The following is a 15,162-nucleotide window of genomic DNA, read 5'->3' as shown; positions in this document are numbered from 1 at the left end:
TTTACAAACCATGTTCCGTATATACTTTAACTTCAACCAATTTCTCCGACTATGCTGGAGCACGTATTCCTATAAAATCGACAGACAACAACACACACACACAGATCTGGTAGTTATATGATTATCCATACAATTTCTGTTACATTCCTAGTTTTAACAATGTATATAAAACACTGTCAAGGTATCCCAATTTTATCATTATATATATATATATATATATATATATATATATATATATATATATATATATATACACAAAAACTCATAAACAACACACACACTGTCTAAATTTAACATATAGGGTTGAAAAGAGTATGTAATAAGATGGGCGGGTGCTGTGCAAAAAGAGTGTGGTAGTTAGCGAGATACTGGCACCATTTGAGTGTAGCTATGGATACCACCTGCTGAGTGGTGTGTTGAGCGTGGTGTGTAACCAAGACACGAATATCCACGTGGTGTGTAGAGGAAACTGTAGATACACTGTCAAAGGCACAGAACTTAATCAGGGGGTGGGGAATATCACCTATGTTGGGATGTGTCCGTAGGTAGTTATGTTACGCATCTTAGGGGAGTGGAGCCAGACACGCAGACATGTGTTGAATAGTATACAGGGAAAAAGAGGAAGAGGATTTGTGCAGAGCAAGGTTTGTCGATATTAATGTGTAGCATAGCTGTGTAGTAGTTATAAGGTTCACGTGGTGTGTAGCCATGGATATACGATTTAAAGAGGTGTGTGTGTGTGTGTGTATGTGTAGACAGCATGGTATATTGAAACTGTGTGTAAAGTAGGTATCCATGGCCACGCTATTCAGCGACTATTGTCGCTTAGACTCCAGATCAGATATGATCGAACACACCTACTATCAAAGGCAATCCACTTATGACCAACTTGACTTTTTATGAGACGGTGTATCTAGGATTTTATTTATCCAATTTATTCTTTCTTAATTTTAGAAACGGTCGAACAAGTAGAATTTAGCTGCTCTTTCAAGCAGGCCTAATGACTTGGTTGAGGATTTGCCACCGGTCGTGTATTTATCGAGTGCACAGCGCGCGCGCGAGTATATATTTATATATATATGTATGTATGTATGTGCATTATATATATATATATCTATATATATATATGGGAAATTTGGATAAACATAAGTTTATATCATGATTCATATACGCGTTTCACCATTATGGCTGTTGGTAACCCTGCAATAGGTGTTTCAAGTGCATTTGGATGGTTAACCACATTGGATTATCAGAGAAGACTTTATTGCAATTATTAAGTTACTATGTCCAAAGTAGTAAATACTCAATGTGAGTGAGTGAGTGCGAATGTGTGTGTGTGTGTGGTTTTGAAGTCACTAGACATTACTGTACTATCAAACAGTTGTGAATACAGGTAACTGTTATACGGTGAGGGTGTTTGAAGTGAACACCGAGTTGCCATCCATATGGCAAAGGATGAAAGACGAAAACAGGAAGGAAAGACAATGTGACTTCCATCCACCATGATGTATTTACAGAAGGTAAATACAAAATCTGAAATGTGAACGAAGACCGATCGATCGGCAGCAGGAAACATGAAGTGGTAAACAACAGAAGACATAGACAATCATCATGAACATTTCAGATACAAAGAGTCAAATACACACACGCAAGTGATTATATATATATATATATATATATATATATATATATATATATATATATACATACACACACACACATCACGCAAATATAGACATACTATAACGTTTTTGCACTTAAACATCGAATATATTAGAAGTCACAACACTCAAGCAAAATGATGTAGACATACGCAAGAGATAGAACGAAATATATCTAGGCTGATTAACAGAGGTCATAAACACAAGCGAAGATAAACTGACGCACCTACATCCGAAAAAACACACCCATACATATTCATTCATTCACTCATCACTCACAAAAGACCGTAAGCATATATAAGTGCTGATCTACGTATGTATTTATGGCTGTCTATAAATCATTCCGCATATTTATATACACACACGCTCGCACTTCTATGTATGTCTTCTCTACCTCAGCACTTCTTGACTGTACTTTGTTTTTTTTTTTTTTTTAAACTAATCTAGTTTCCTTTTTTTTTTTTTTTTTGTCTTTACACACATCCTAATGTATGTATAAATGTATAAAGGGTGTAGAATTTCCTAGTAGGTGTACTCAATTCACGTAGTTTCAAAACCGGAAATTTCACACTTTATATTACTAAGTTTCTCTTTAAAAGGAGTGGACATCAGAAACGACTCGCTCACTTTGAACACACACACACACATATATATATACAAACACACAATATTCCACTCAAAGCATCTTTCAAAGTGTGTGCACTAGCAAAACATTCTGTTGATATGACTTAACAACATTGAAGACAAGCACACCTCATGTTGACATAAATATAATTATGGGAAAAGCTCTTTAATGAAGGTCTGATGGTATATGAAACCTTAGACATATCCGTTTTCAGTTTTTCTTTTTTTTCGTTATAAATTCGTAAGGATGATTATAGTTTTCATTTTCTTTTTGTGAAGATTAGTTCCAAGTGGCGGGGTATTTGATTGTTTTAATTTTAGAAGCGTTGGGTCATGGAGTAACGGCAATGAGCCGAGGGGCGAATCGGTACAGTGAGGAACGCGAACGGTTGTGACTGTAGAAATACTGGAGTAATGTCGCCAGAGATCAGGGCGGAGCGGAGTGGGAGGGATATGGTCATTACGGATTTACGGGTACTTACCATTTAACAAATAAATCTCCAAAAAGGCAGGCGAAAACATCGTTGGTAGCATCCATTCTACCCCGGGGATAGGTGGCACCGGCGGCGGCTGCAGTAGCCGGTCCGTTGGTGGCGGAGAGAGGCCCTGTTCCAGCATACTCCGAGAACATCTAGCTTCGCAGCCACTACTACCACTACGACCACAGCTACTACACCTCCGACTGTCGAGTGGTAACACCAGCATAGAGTTGGAGGGTGTATATAGTGTAGTGGTTGGTGGTGTGTGGTGGTAGTGGTGTGGTTGGAGTGTGTTAGAGCGGTGCTGTGCGGTTTTGGCGTGAGGTGGTGTGTGATTGTTGTTTATATGGTGGCTGTTGATGTCCTGCGTGAGTGTGTTTGTAAAGTGTTTATTTATTATTTACACTGTGATGTGAGAGACAAGAAGTAGGAAGAGGTAGATGTATAGACAGATTGACAACACGAACTGTGTGTATGAATTTATATACAAGTTACAGAGATAGAAGAGAAAAAAATATAAAGTGATGTGCAGGTATAAAAATAAATTACAGATTATATATATATGTGTGTGTGTGTGTGTGATAGAGAAACAGAAAACACACGAACCAGTGTGTGTGTGTGTATGGATGGATGGATGTAATTTGTGTGTATATATATATATATAATTTAGTAACTGTATGTGTGTGCGTGTATATATTTGAGTGTGCGCGCTTGTGCGTATGGCGTTACCAAGATATTTTTTCCGTAAGGGTTTCCGCACGTCTGTGTTTACACGCTATAATGCCATAATACTTTATATATATTCATGTATGTATATATTAAAATACAGAGAATTTTCCTTCTTTTTTTTTTCTTTTGGCAACAACAAAACAAAACTTTCCTTAAATATAAATATATCACAACATATATGTATATATGGGTATATATAGATATTAAAAAATATATCTCATATATATATGTGTGTGTGTGTGTGTGTGTGTGTGTGTGTGTATTACATATAATAATATGTGTGTATAAATATATCCGTCATTTGCTTTTGTGTATTTCTTTTTTTTCTTTCTGGTTGATGTTACGTTTCCTTCCTTCCTTCTCGTTTGGTAAACAACGGCACCCAGAAATTAAAAGAGACAGAGCAGCTAGAGCCAGCAAGATTTTGTTGTTTGTAAAAACAGCAGCAGTAGCAACAAGACGAACACTTTTTCAGTCAGGCCAAAAAAAAAAACCCAAAAAACCCACGAAGAAAATATCTATGTGTATGTATATATATATATATATATATATATAAATAAATCCAACGTTGAGAGTGAGAGAGAGAGGTTGTGATGTGCTTAATATGTAGTGTACATATTCATAATATAGATATATATGTGCGTGTGTGTGTGTGTATATATATATATATATACGTATATCGGTGGCAGCCCCCAGCGATTGACAGACTGCTCTGCCTTTCCAAGCTGCCCTCTTACTATAGCGGAGCTGTGATAGAGGAAAGAAACACGATCGGAGTTGCCGTCCTCGCCAACGCCACCACAATCATCATCAGCAGCGCCGCCGACGTTGTCATTATTATGATCGTCGACGTGCGAGGTGGAGGATGAGGGGGAAGTACGGAAAAAGGAAAAGAGAGAGAAAAAAAAAGATAGAAAGGATGGGAGGAGGCGGTAGTCAAAATGCTTTGCTTTCTTTCTTTCCCCCCTTCACCTCATCTCTCCTTTCGTTCTTTCTTTTTTCTTTCCTTTGTAACAAACTGTGTCACTGGGGTTATTGAGTGCAACCGCTTTGCCTCGCCAGCCAATCAATGCTTCGCTTACAACGCACCTTTCGGTCCAGACATTTTGCCGGCCCAATCGACCAGCCAACCGGCTTAGCTGAAGTTAGCTTAATGCACAGAAAAAACCCCACAGCCAGCTACCCATCCAACGAAACCACCCCAACTACCCGGTTAACCTTGCTTAGCTCAGCTAACTGGTCACTTTAATATTATTATTATCATCATCATCCTCATAGCTTCTACCTACTTAAACCACACTTCTCCGGGATCAAGCGTACAGAGAGAAGGTGAGTTAGAGACACGAATGGTAAAGTGGGGTTAGGTAAAGTAGACAGACAAACAGACAGACAGATAGATAGATAGACAGACAAGAAGGCAAACAGCAGAAGATAAGCAGTGGTGACGAGACGAACACAGCAGAAAATATAACAAACACACACGCACACGCACGCACAGCACCCAGCTTAGATCCGCCGTATGAACTCGACGTACACACGCACACACACACTTTACATGGAGAGAGAGAGAGAGAAAGAAAGTGAACGAGAGGGAAAGAAGGAAAATAAATGTGTGTGAGTGTGTGTGTGTGTGTGCAGTGAGGATATAAAAGAAGTATATATCCGGTAAGAATATTTATTTATTTTTGCACAGATATATTTGTTAGTGCATAATATACAAAAACAGATTTGTACATAAGCAGACTACATCTTATTCACACACACACACACATGAACGCATAGATACAACAAATACATGCTCTTTTCTGGAACAAATAAGTATAAACAGACACACACACACACATCTGAATACTGCACACGCGCACAATTACACACACACACATCTGAATACTGCACACGCGCACAATTACACACACAAGAGCGCACATGAACTGGATCTCCGTCAGTTTCAATGTTGTATATTGCAGTTTTTCGACTAACTGAACTGGTTACCCTTTGAAATATGGCATAAGTAACTGGGGTAATCCACTGATAAGGGTTTGTTTTGGTACAGCAAGTGTTACACATTGCGTGTGTGTGTGTGTGACAAAGCGGTCTAATTGAATTACAAATACAATCTCTGTCCGATGGGCTTTTCACAAACTTTCCTTTCAAAGAAAAACAGCGAGATCGACTAAAAGACCCCGAGATTTCGAAGTGAAATTCTAACCGCACTGGGCCATGTCTGCGCCCATACATGTATAATCCCCCTACACACACAGAATTGGATCAATGAAATAACGGGAAGGTGTAATCCATCACACAATCTGATCGATGAAACAGCTAATTTATATCGATCCGTTCACACTAAGTATATGCATTTCATTATCACACACACACACTACATCTCACGCTATCCAGCATTCTCTCACACACACTACACACACAAATACTTAACACTACATACACACACCACAGTACAGTTCAAACACACTGAGTAACCTCCATATACACGTTCCATCCTGCATGCGCCCATACTGTCACAAAATTGCACATCACACACAAACAGCTAATACGTTCCCTTTCTCCATTACACACACATGCACCTAGCAGACACAATATCATCCACGTACAAAAACACACCTAGATTTTAAACTACAAGGAAGTTTTCCTTTTCCTTCTTCAGTTCATTGGAAGACAATAATCTTCGTAACCTGTTGATCAAATTCCCTGTTTGAAATGAAAAAGAAAGACGTGTGTGTGTGTGTGTGCATGCGTGCACCTATGCCACACAACATACTTCCTTCATGCCAACAGCAATAACATTAAAACGCATGCATACACTCAGACATGTATGTGTATATATATATATATATATATATATATATATATACATACACACATACACGCGCGCATGCCTTTTCATGTTATTGCTGTTGGCAATAACACACACACACACATATATATATATATATATATATATATATATCTTTCTCTTTTACTTGTTTCAGTCATTTGACTGCGGCCATACTGGAGCACTGCCTTTAGTCGAGCAAAACGACCCCAGGACTTATTCTTTGTAAGCCTAGTACTTATTCTATCGGTCTCTTTTGCCGAACCGCTATTTTACGGGGGACGTAAACACCATCGGTTGTCAAGCGATGTTGGCGGGGGAGGGGGGAAGACAAACACAGACACATAAACATATACACACACATTCATATATATATATATATATATATATATATATATATACGACGAGCTTCTTTCAGTTTCCGTCTACCAAATCCACTCATAAGGCTTTGGTCGGCCCGAGGCTATAGTAGAAGACACTTGGCCAACGTGCCACGCAGTGGGAATGAACCCGGAACCATGTAGTTGGTAAACAAGCTATTACCTCAACCACTCCTGCACCTATACATACAAACATATACACACGCGCATCTAACTATATTATATATATATATATATATATATATATATATATATATATATATTCTTTTACTTGTTTCAGTCATACATATATATTTATACACACACACATATTATATATATATATATATATATATATATATATATCCGTACACACATATACCTATACGATATGTATGTTTCGTGGACGTGTCGCAGATGATACCTCTGCTGTGTTTAGTTTATTGTCGCTAGCATGCAAAAAATACATTGTGTGTGACGAATTAATCACGGAATGCTGTCGTTTCCAATCAGAAGTAGTTGCTAAACCTACTTCAAACCACACCCTACAGTGTCATAAGGTAAAGAAAATATACATTAAATAATATAGTCCAGGGTACACGATGACTAAGACATAAATATGGGATAGTAACGGTCGGAAGGCATCGGGTTAGTTCGATCACGGCCGACTCCGACAGCAATAAATCTTCATTGAATACCGTTTTAAACTTGCGAGTGGCCCTTAATATGAGATGTTAGAACATAGAATTCCCAGAATAACCTTTAACCCTTTGCCTGTCATGCATGTATCCCCCCCCCCCCAACCTAGAGTTATTTGGGACTTACGAAAGGAAAGCTTTATATTACTCAGAACGTATGAAACGAGGACTAACTAGATAAAAGTCTGGAAGCAACCATGGACGGTTTAGGACAAACTTATTTTCATAAGTTTGTCCTAAACCGTCCATAGACAAAGGGTTGAAATACTCGGTTTCCATAGTCAACAAAACACAGCTACAACAACAATAATAACACTTTCTACAAAGGACACAAAGCCTGAAATTTGGGGGTAGAGGAATAGTCGATTACATTGACCCCAGTGTTTCACTGGTACTCACTCATTCTATCGACTTCAAAAGGATGACAGGCGAAGTCGACCTCGGCAGAAATTGAACTCAGAACGAAATACCGCTAAGCATCTCGTCCAGTGTGCTAAAGATTCTGCCAGTTAGCCGCCTTAAATAATAATAATATTTTTTTTATATAGGCACAAAGCCAGAAATTAAGGGGAACGGTGGTGGGCTAATCGATCCCAGTGCTCAAATGATACTTATTTTATCGAACCCGGAAGAATGAAACGTAAAACCGACCTCAGTGACATTTGAACTCAGAAAGTGAAGGCAAACGAAATGCTTAACCGACGAGCTAGCGATTCTGTTTGCTCTCAAACTTAAATAATAATAATAATAATAATAATAATAATCCTTTCTACTATAGACACAAGGTCTGATATTGTTGGGGAGGGGGGGACTAGTGGATTACATTGTCACCAGTGTTTTACTAGTACTTAATTTATCAACCTCGAAAGGATGAGAGGCAAAGTCGACCTCGGCGAAATTTGAACTCAGAACATAGCGGACAAACGAAATACCGCTAAGCATTTCATCCAGCGTGCTAACGATTCTGCCAGCTCGCCGCCTTGATAATAATAATAATAATAATAATAATAATAATAATAATAATAATAATAATAATAATAATAATAATAATACTACTAAAAAGAACGTGCTTGGGTTTCCCTACAAGCGCTCTCAAACTCTCACTGATTAAAATCCTCATTAAGCTCACAATTACAATGTGATACAGGATATATTGGCAAGGAATGAAAGACAGGATCATAGTTCTTGCAATGGTCAGAGACGACCTGGAGTGAAACAACCAGAACTTCTTACACTCCGAACTAAACAAAGAACCTCTAAGTATCTGCAAGAAATAAAGACCAAATTTTGTCTCACAGTACATCAACAAAAGAAGATCATTTAGACCAGGGGTTTTCAAACTGTGGTCCACGGACCACAGGGGGTCCGTGGACAGCAAATACTTTTTATAGGCAATTTGATTTCATATATGTTTTTTAATCGAAATCTTTTAATTGACAATAAACCTATTTGTTAAATACTGTTAAATAAATAAATGTAAAAATATATGTTATTTTAAGCAAATATTTATGTATAAATTTCATAAAGCCTGAAATATAAAGGGGTCCGCAAGTCAAAAAGTTTGAAAACCCCTGACTTAGACAATTAAATGGGTACATTGTGACTATAACAAAAAAAAAAAAAGAAGAAAAAGAGGAGTTGGTCAGAAGAACTGGACCAACTCTTTCATCACATCGACCCCCCCCCCCCCCCACTCGACCAAGGTTAACTCGGAAAAACAACAGTAGACTATTTTTCGGTATGTGTCAACTCACACCCTTTTTTGTATTTATTTAACTTTATTTTTCTTTTCTTCTCTAAGGAATTAGGTGGAAAGAAACTTCTGCAGGTAGAAAGAATTAAATCAGATCCTATTTAGTTTCTGGTCACAGTCAAACGACCCGGCAAATAAGCTATAATGTGGGATTTAGACTATTCAATAGTTTTGCGAGTTCTGATCTCAGAGAGTTCGTGTAGCTGTTTGCTATGGTCAAAGGTGTTCTAACAGTGACCATTCTGTAAATTTTGCTATATCTACATATTTGGAGGGCTTTTTTCTTTTTGCACATATAACAAAGACTATATCATCCAATGAGAGTCCTCGGGTGCTATACAACAAAAAAAGTATAATACTTTAGGAATGTATGTGTGTTAGTGTGAGTGTAAGGTTTGTCGTGTGCTTTGGAATGACTGAGTTCGTGTTGGGTGTAATGTGTATGTCATTGCGTATGTGTGTGTGTGTGTGTGGCGAAAGAAAGAGAGAAAAGCAGAAGAAAGAGATGATGAGTGTGCAACAATTAATCATGAAGAAGCTAGTTTTTTATTGCTGACACTACAATAGCCACTCCCTTCAAGAACAGGTAAAGAAACGGAGTGAATACACACACACACACACACACACACACCTATGTATGTGTGCGTGTATATATATATGTGTGTGTGTGTGTGTCTACATGTAATTATACACACACACACACACACATAAAGCGGTAGATTATAAGCAGACTTGTTAGAGCCTTACAGTATGAACTATAGCTTCCTTTACGCCGAGTTCAAATTTCACTGAGGTCAAATCTATTATTCGCGCGCATGAGAATGTGTGTGTATGTGTGTGTTAGGAAAGGAAGAAGAAAAAGAAGCTAGGTCGCAGTCGATTAAGCCTATACCTTTGGAGATCGATAATGTACTAGTCAGTTTACTGGTATCGATGACTTTATCCTACTCTCTTCTACAAATTTCAGGCCTTCTGCCTCTGCTAGAAACAACTTTTGTATTACTTATATCGAGACACCCATCATCATTATTAATTAGGCGGCGAGCTGGCAGAATCATTAGCACGCCGGGTGAAATGGTTAACAGTGTTTCGCCAGTCGCTATGTTCTGAGTTCAAATTCCGCCGAGGTCAACTTTGCCTTTCATCCTTTCGGGGAGCTGTAAATTAAGTACCAGTTACACACTGGGGATCAATGTAATCGACTATCCCCCTTCCCCACAATTTCAGGCTTTGTGCCTGTAGTAGAAAGGACTATTGTTGTCTTTTATGTATAATTTATATTAGCCCTTGTGGCCAATAAAAGAATAAATTGTTTTTATCATTATTATTCATATAGTAATTAAACATGTAATTTTTATAAGACAAGGAAACTATATAATATTTCATTTTGCTTTGTTCTTTTGTAATTTTTATTTTAAACGGGATCCGCTTTTGAAAATATGCATATAAAGGTGCGTGGCCCAGTGAATAAGGTGTTGCACTCACGATCGTAACATCGGGATTTCGATTCCTGAATCAGGCAGTGCGTTTGGGTTCCTGAGCAAAATCACTCCATTTTCCATGTTGTTCCAATTCATACAGCTGCACTGTAAACGAGTATCGCTTTTGACAGACTGGCGTCCCGTTTAGGGGACCAGTCACATGGAGACCGGATAACCGGCCCTTAGGGGTTCTAAGAGGACTCGAGACAGCGATATCCAGGGATTACCATATCATAAACACATATGGGTGAATGACAAGATGTGAGTAACACTGATGTGACAACCATATTCTCCAATCAGTGTGTCACTTGGATATTTATTGTGGAGGACAATGGCTCTCAACCGGAGTCCACATAAGATTTTGTAATTAAGATTTATATGAAATAAATGTGGCCACACTTCTACAATATACAAAATATTTAAACGTTTCTAAATACATTTCCTAATAATATTTAACAAAATAGATATAATACGATTCTCTTAAACATCGAATGTTTATGAGGGTCCACCCCTCAACAATTTTTCACCTATGAATCAGAGGGGTCCATAGGTAAAAAAAAAAAGAAAAAATATGTTGGGGAACCACTGATTTCGGGGCCCCGTTGTTATGCAAGGATCTGAATCTTACGGCTGATGTGGATTATCCGATTAAAATCGCCTCCAAGTAACTCGACTGGTAATTTAGCTTAACCTCCCACCCAAGACTTGGCTGCTGTTTTTATTTTATAGAACCCCATCACCAGTTCCGAAGAATGAAGAGTTTCAATCTGACCACGACGAGATTTGAAATCGTGACGTAAAAAAGATCCTGGTAAAAAATAAAATAAAAATTTTAAAAAACGCTAGGGCCCTCTAACGACCCTGCTAATCCGCTGCCCCACAAAAGAAAAACCCATCTCTTTTACATTTTAAGTTTCATATTCCGCAGAGGTCCACTTTACCTTTCAACTCTTGTAAGGGAGTGGGGTGAGGTGGGATGGTTCGATGCAGTCGACTAAAATCCCCACCCGCCCCCTCGAAACCGTTGGCTTTGTGCCTAAATTAGAAATAATGGTTATATTACTATTAATCGTAGTGGTGTTTGCAATTATGGCGGTTGCAAAATATTAACAGAAAATAATAGTATATATATATACATAGCAATTACTACTACTACTACTACTACTACTACTACGAGTGATAGTAGTAATAAATGGTAGTTAACATTGGTGGCATTGGGGTACCAATAATTTGTTCGTTAATCCTGTAAATGGGAAACACCCCCACGCGCAGGTAAACATGCATATTTCACACACACACATACACAGAACTACTGCGAAGTGATTTTAGCAAATAAACAAGCTGACCAATCAGAGACGAGGTTTCAAAATAAATAAAGCACGCATTTAACACCACACACACACACACACATTCAATATATATATATATATATATATATATATATATATATATATATATATATATATGAATGACATATATATATATATATATATATGAATGATGTGTGTGTGTGTACAGCTTCCTCCACTTTACGTTACGATAACACCTCCTCATCTCCGAATCAATCAATCAACCGACCAACCCAGTCAGTCAGTATCTTACCTACCCAGCTGCCCACCGAACCCTCCGCCTCTTTTACACTACTCCAGGTACTTACTTCACCTCGCCTTGTGGATGTAATATTTAGAGGCGCGAACACACAGACACATAAAAACACGTTGTGACTTCTACAGAGTAGTGAGGGAGAGAGAGAGGAGAAAGAGATGAAAAAACAGCAAACATTCAGACAAAGATGGACAGAGCGGGGGAGGTAAACAGAGAGAGAGAGAGAGAGATGTAGAAAAAAAGAGAGGGGGAAGAAGAGAGAATAGGAGTTAGACCACAAAGAAAAGTGAGAGAGAAGGAGAGAAGCTGGGCGTTTAGACACATAGAAGCGTGTAGAGCTAGTGTGTGTGTGTGTGTGTGTGAAAGATGAAGAGAAAATATGAGAGAATAGTGTAGGACAATAGAGTCCATGACAAAAGAAATATGAGAGTGAGATGGAGGGAGGGAGAAAGAGAAAATGTCGGGCAGAGAAAGATGAAAACAGCGATGTGAAGAGGAGGGGGGAACCCCCAGTGAAATTGATCAGTCACCCCCTTCTTCGTATCGCGGTCAATCAGACACACAAATATGCAAAGTCGCAAAGTTTCACGTGCATTTTTTGGAACGAGAAGCACACACACACACACACACTCAACGCTAAATTCGAAAAATGCTGTGGTTGTTTAGGCCCAAAGCGACCTAGCAGATTTTGAGCAAAGGCTCTCCATCTACGACCATCCTGTGTGTGTTGTGAAGGTGCATGACTCAGTGGTTAGAGCGTCAGGCTAACAATCGTGATGAAGTTGTGGGTTCGATTCCCGGATCGGACTGTGTGTTGTGTTCTTGAGCAAGACACTCATTTCACGTTGATCCTGTTCACTCAGCTGTAGAAATGAGTTGCGACGTCACTGAACCCGTTTCAACTGTGGCCAACCAGTTACTTTTTTTTTTTTTTTTTCACCTCATCTCAGAAATATTGGCTTCTCTGTCTGTCTGTCTCTTGCTCTCTCTTTAAAGCAGTAAAGTGTGTGATTTTAAGGGTATTTTGACTGCAATTTCTAGCTTGTTAAAGCACCATGCGCACAGTGTACGGCAATGATTCTCTGAGGACGCGCCTAGATCCTCAAAAACGGTATCTTGACACGCCGCGAGTTTCTAAAAATTGAATTTTAAGGTCTTTCAAAATCCACATAAATGCTTTAACAGCTTGAGTTATTCAAAATACTATTACTAAAACACGATAAGCAGCAATAATAGTAAACTATATTTTTACAAAATTTGTAATTTTGAAACATTTAAAAGAAAATCTTTTCAGTAATTTTATATGTTGTCCCCAGTAATACGCAGAACAAGGGGAGGGCGCAGGGGGCTTCCTCGTTGTTCCGTTTCTGCAACTCTATAATAACCGCTATGAGAAAACGGGAGTATGTGATTGTTTTCAAAGGGTAGGATTTTTTTGTTAAGTTTGCGTTTTATAAAGGGGTGTCACAGCAGGGGAAAAAAATTATATATATATATATATATATAAGCGATGACAAAGGAATAAACGATTATCCTATGAACTTTATTAGCTTACAACTGTTCCCACTATAAATTAATCGTTTATTCCGAGCGGAGAGAGAGAGACTGACTCCGGGGCATGTTTCGGTCTTATTTGATCTCATCGAAGCATAACCGATTCAGCTGTCTGTTAAAACGAATATAACTGAGCGAGTGAGAGAGAAGCGCATGCCATCAAAGTGACACTGGGATAAAATATGCGAAGCCCAATATACCCACATGACTACCCGTCTGATAAGGGTGCACCAGGCACATGCATCACAGCCATATGTGCACGACATGGTGATCTCATATCAAGACAAACAGCGCATGACCTTGCAAGTGGGGCCCAGTTAGAATTTTCTTCAGGTCGAGTAGCCCATCCCGCTTAAAAGGTCCCTGAATAAGGTTTGTTTAAGGTTGCTGAGCAAAACACCCATATTTCCAGGAGCGAATTATTCAAACCCCAAAGAAATCCTCTCAACACATGGCTATGATGCTTCCCCGCTACGTCTGATCGTGACCAGAGATGCCCATATTGTCAGCCACTAAGGGATATGCTCAACTGGTTAAAGTCAAACAACTGACAAACAAATCTGTGCTATTAAGCAGAATATTTGCTGTGCCCATCTTTTATACCAAGACATGATAACACTTTCAATCAATAAAGATCAGAAGCCATGAGAGCCGCTGCCTGGTACTGCATCAGGGCATTTATTATTATTAAGAGCAATACATTGGGGGAATACATTGAGAGCTTTGGATAAAATACCTCGCAGTATTCCACCCAACTCTGCGCTCTGAGCTGAAATCCTGCCGAGGTTTGAACTTCGCCTTTCATCCTTTTCAAGTACCAGTCAAATATTGGAGCCAATATAATCGAATAACCCCTACCACCACTACTTAAAAACTTGGCCTTGTGCGAAAATCTAAAACATTTATTATACAACCGCCGCTTCAAATTCCATAATGAATTCTGCTTCACATAATGCTTGAATTATATAAAACAATTTCCAAGATACTTTAGACTTCTTACTTCACGATATATATATGAAGTGACAACAGTTAGGCATAATCTAGCAGATCCATGATGAAAGACGTTCCAGTTATAACCAGTCCAACGTCTTTTAAGTATCGATGACGATATGTATGTTTGTATATATATATATATATATATATATATATATATGTATATATATATATATATATATATATATATATATATATATATATATACACATACACCCATTGTAATATATATAAATATATGCATATATATATATATATATATATATATATATATATATATATATATATATATGATTAATATATTCAAAGGGGGATAAAACTCTTTTACAAGAATTTTATCAAGAAGCCAGTGTGTATATATATATATATATATATATATATATATATATATGT

The 15,162-nt window shown here is 38.1% G+C and overlaps 1 protein-coding gene across 7 annotated transcripts in view; it reads right to left on the bottom strand.

Annotated features, from left to right (window-relative positions):
- The window catches only part of LOC106875258 (vitamin D3 receptor), a 582,218-nt gene that overhangs the window by 68,128 nt on the left and 498,928 nt on the right, over positions 1-15,162 (bottom strand). The window contains exon 1 of one of the 7 annotated variants that reach the window (XM_089348095.1): positions 2,768-4,626. The exons of the other annotated variants lie outside the window; for them this stretch is intronic. Coding sequence (XP_089204221.1) covers positions 2,768-2,916 — 149 coding nt within the window. The 5' untranslated portion in view covers positions 2,917-4,626. Of the gene's footprint in view, positions 1-2,767; positions 4,627-15,162 lie in introns of those variants that run through there. 7 annotated transcript variants of the gene reach the window in all.

Source organism: Octopus bimaculoides, chromosome 2 (genome assembly GCF_046866305.1).
Source record: "Octopus bimaculoides isolate indiv1 chromosome 2, ASM4686630v1, whole genome shotgun sequence".
In the NCBI taxonomy this organism is placed as follows: Eukaryota; Metazoa; Mollusca; class Cephalopoda; order Octopoda; family Octopodidae; genus Octopus; species Octopus bimaculoides.
The sequence above is the reverse complement of the archived record's forward strand: the minus strand, read 5'-3'. Positions and strand labels throughout refer to the sequence as shown.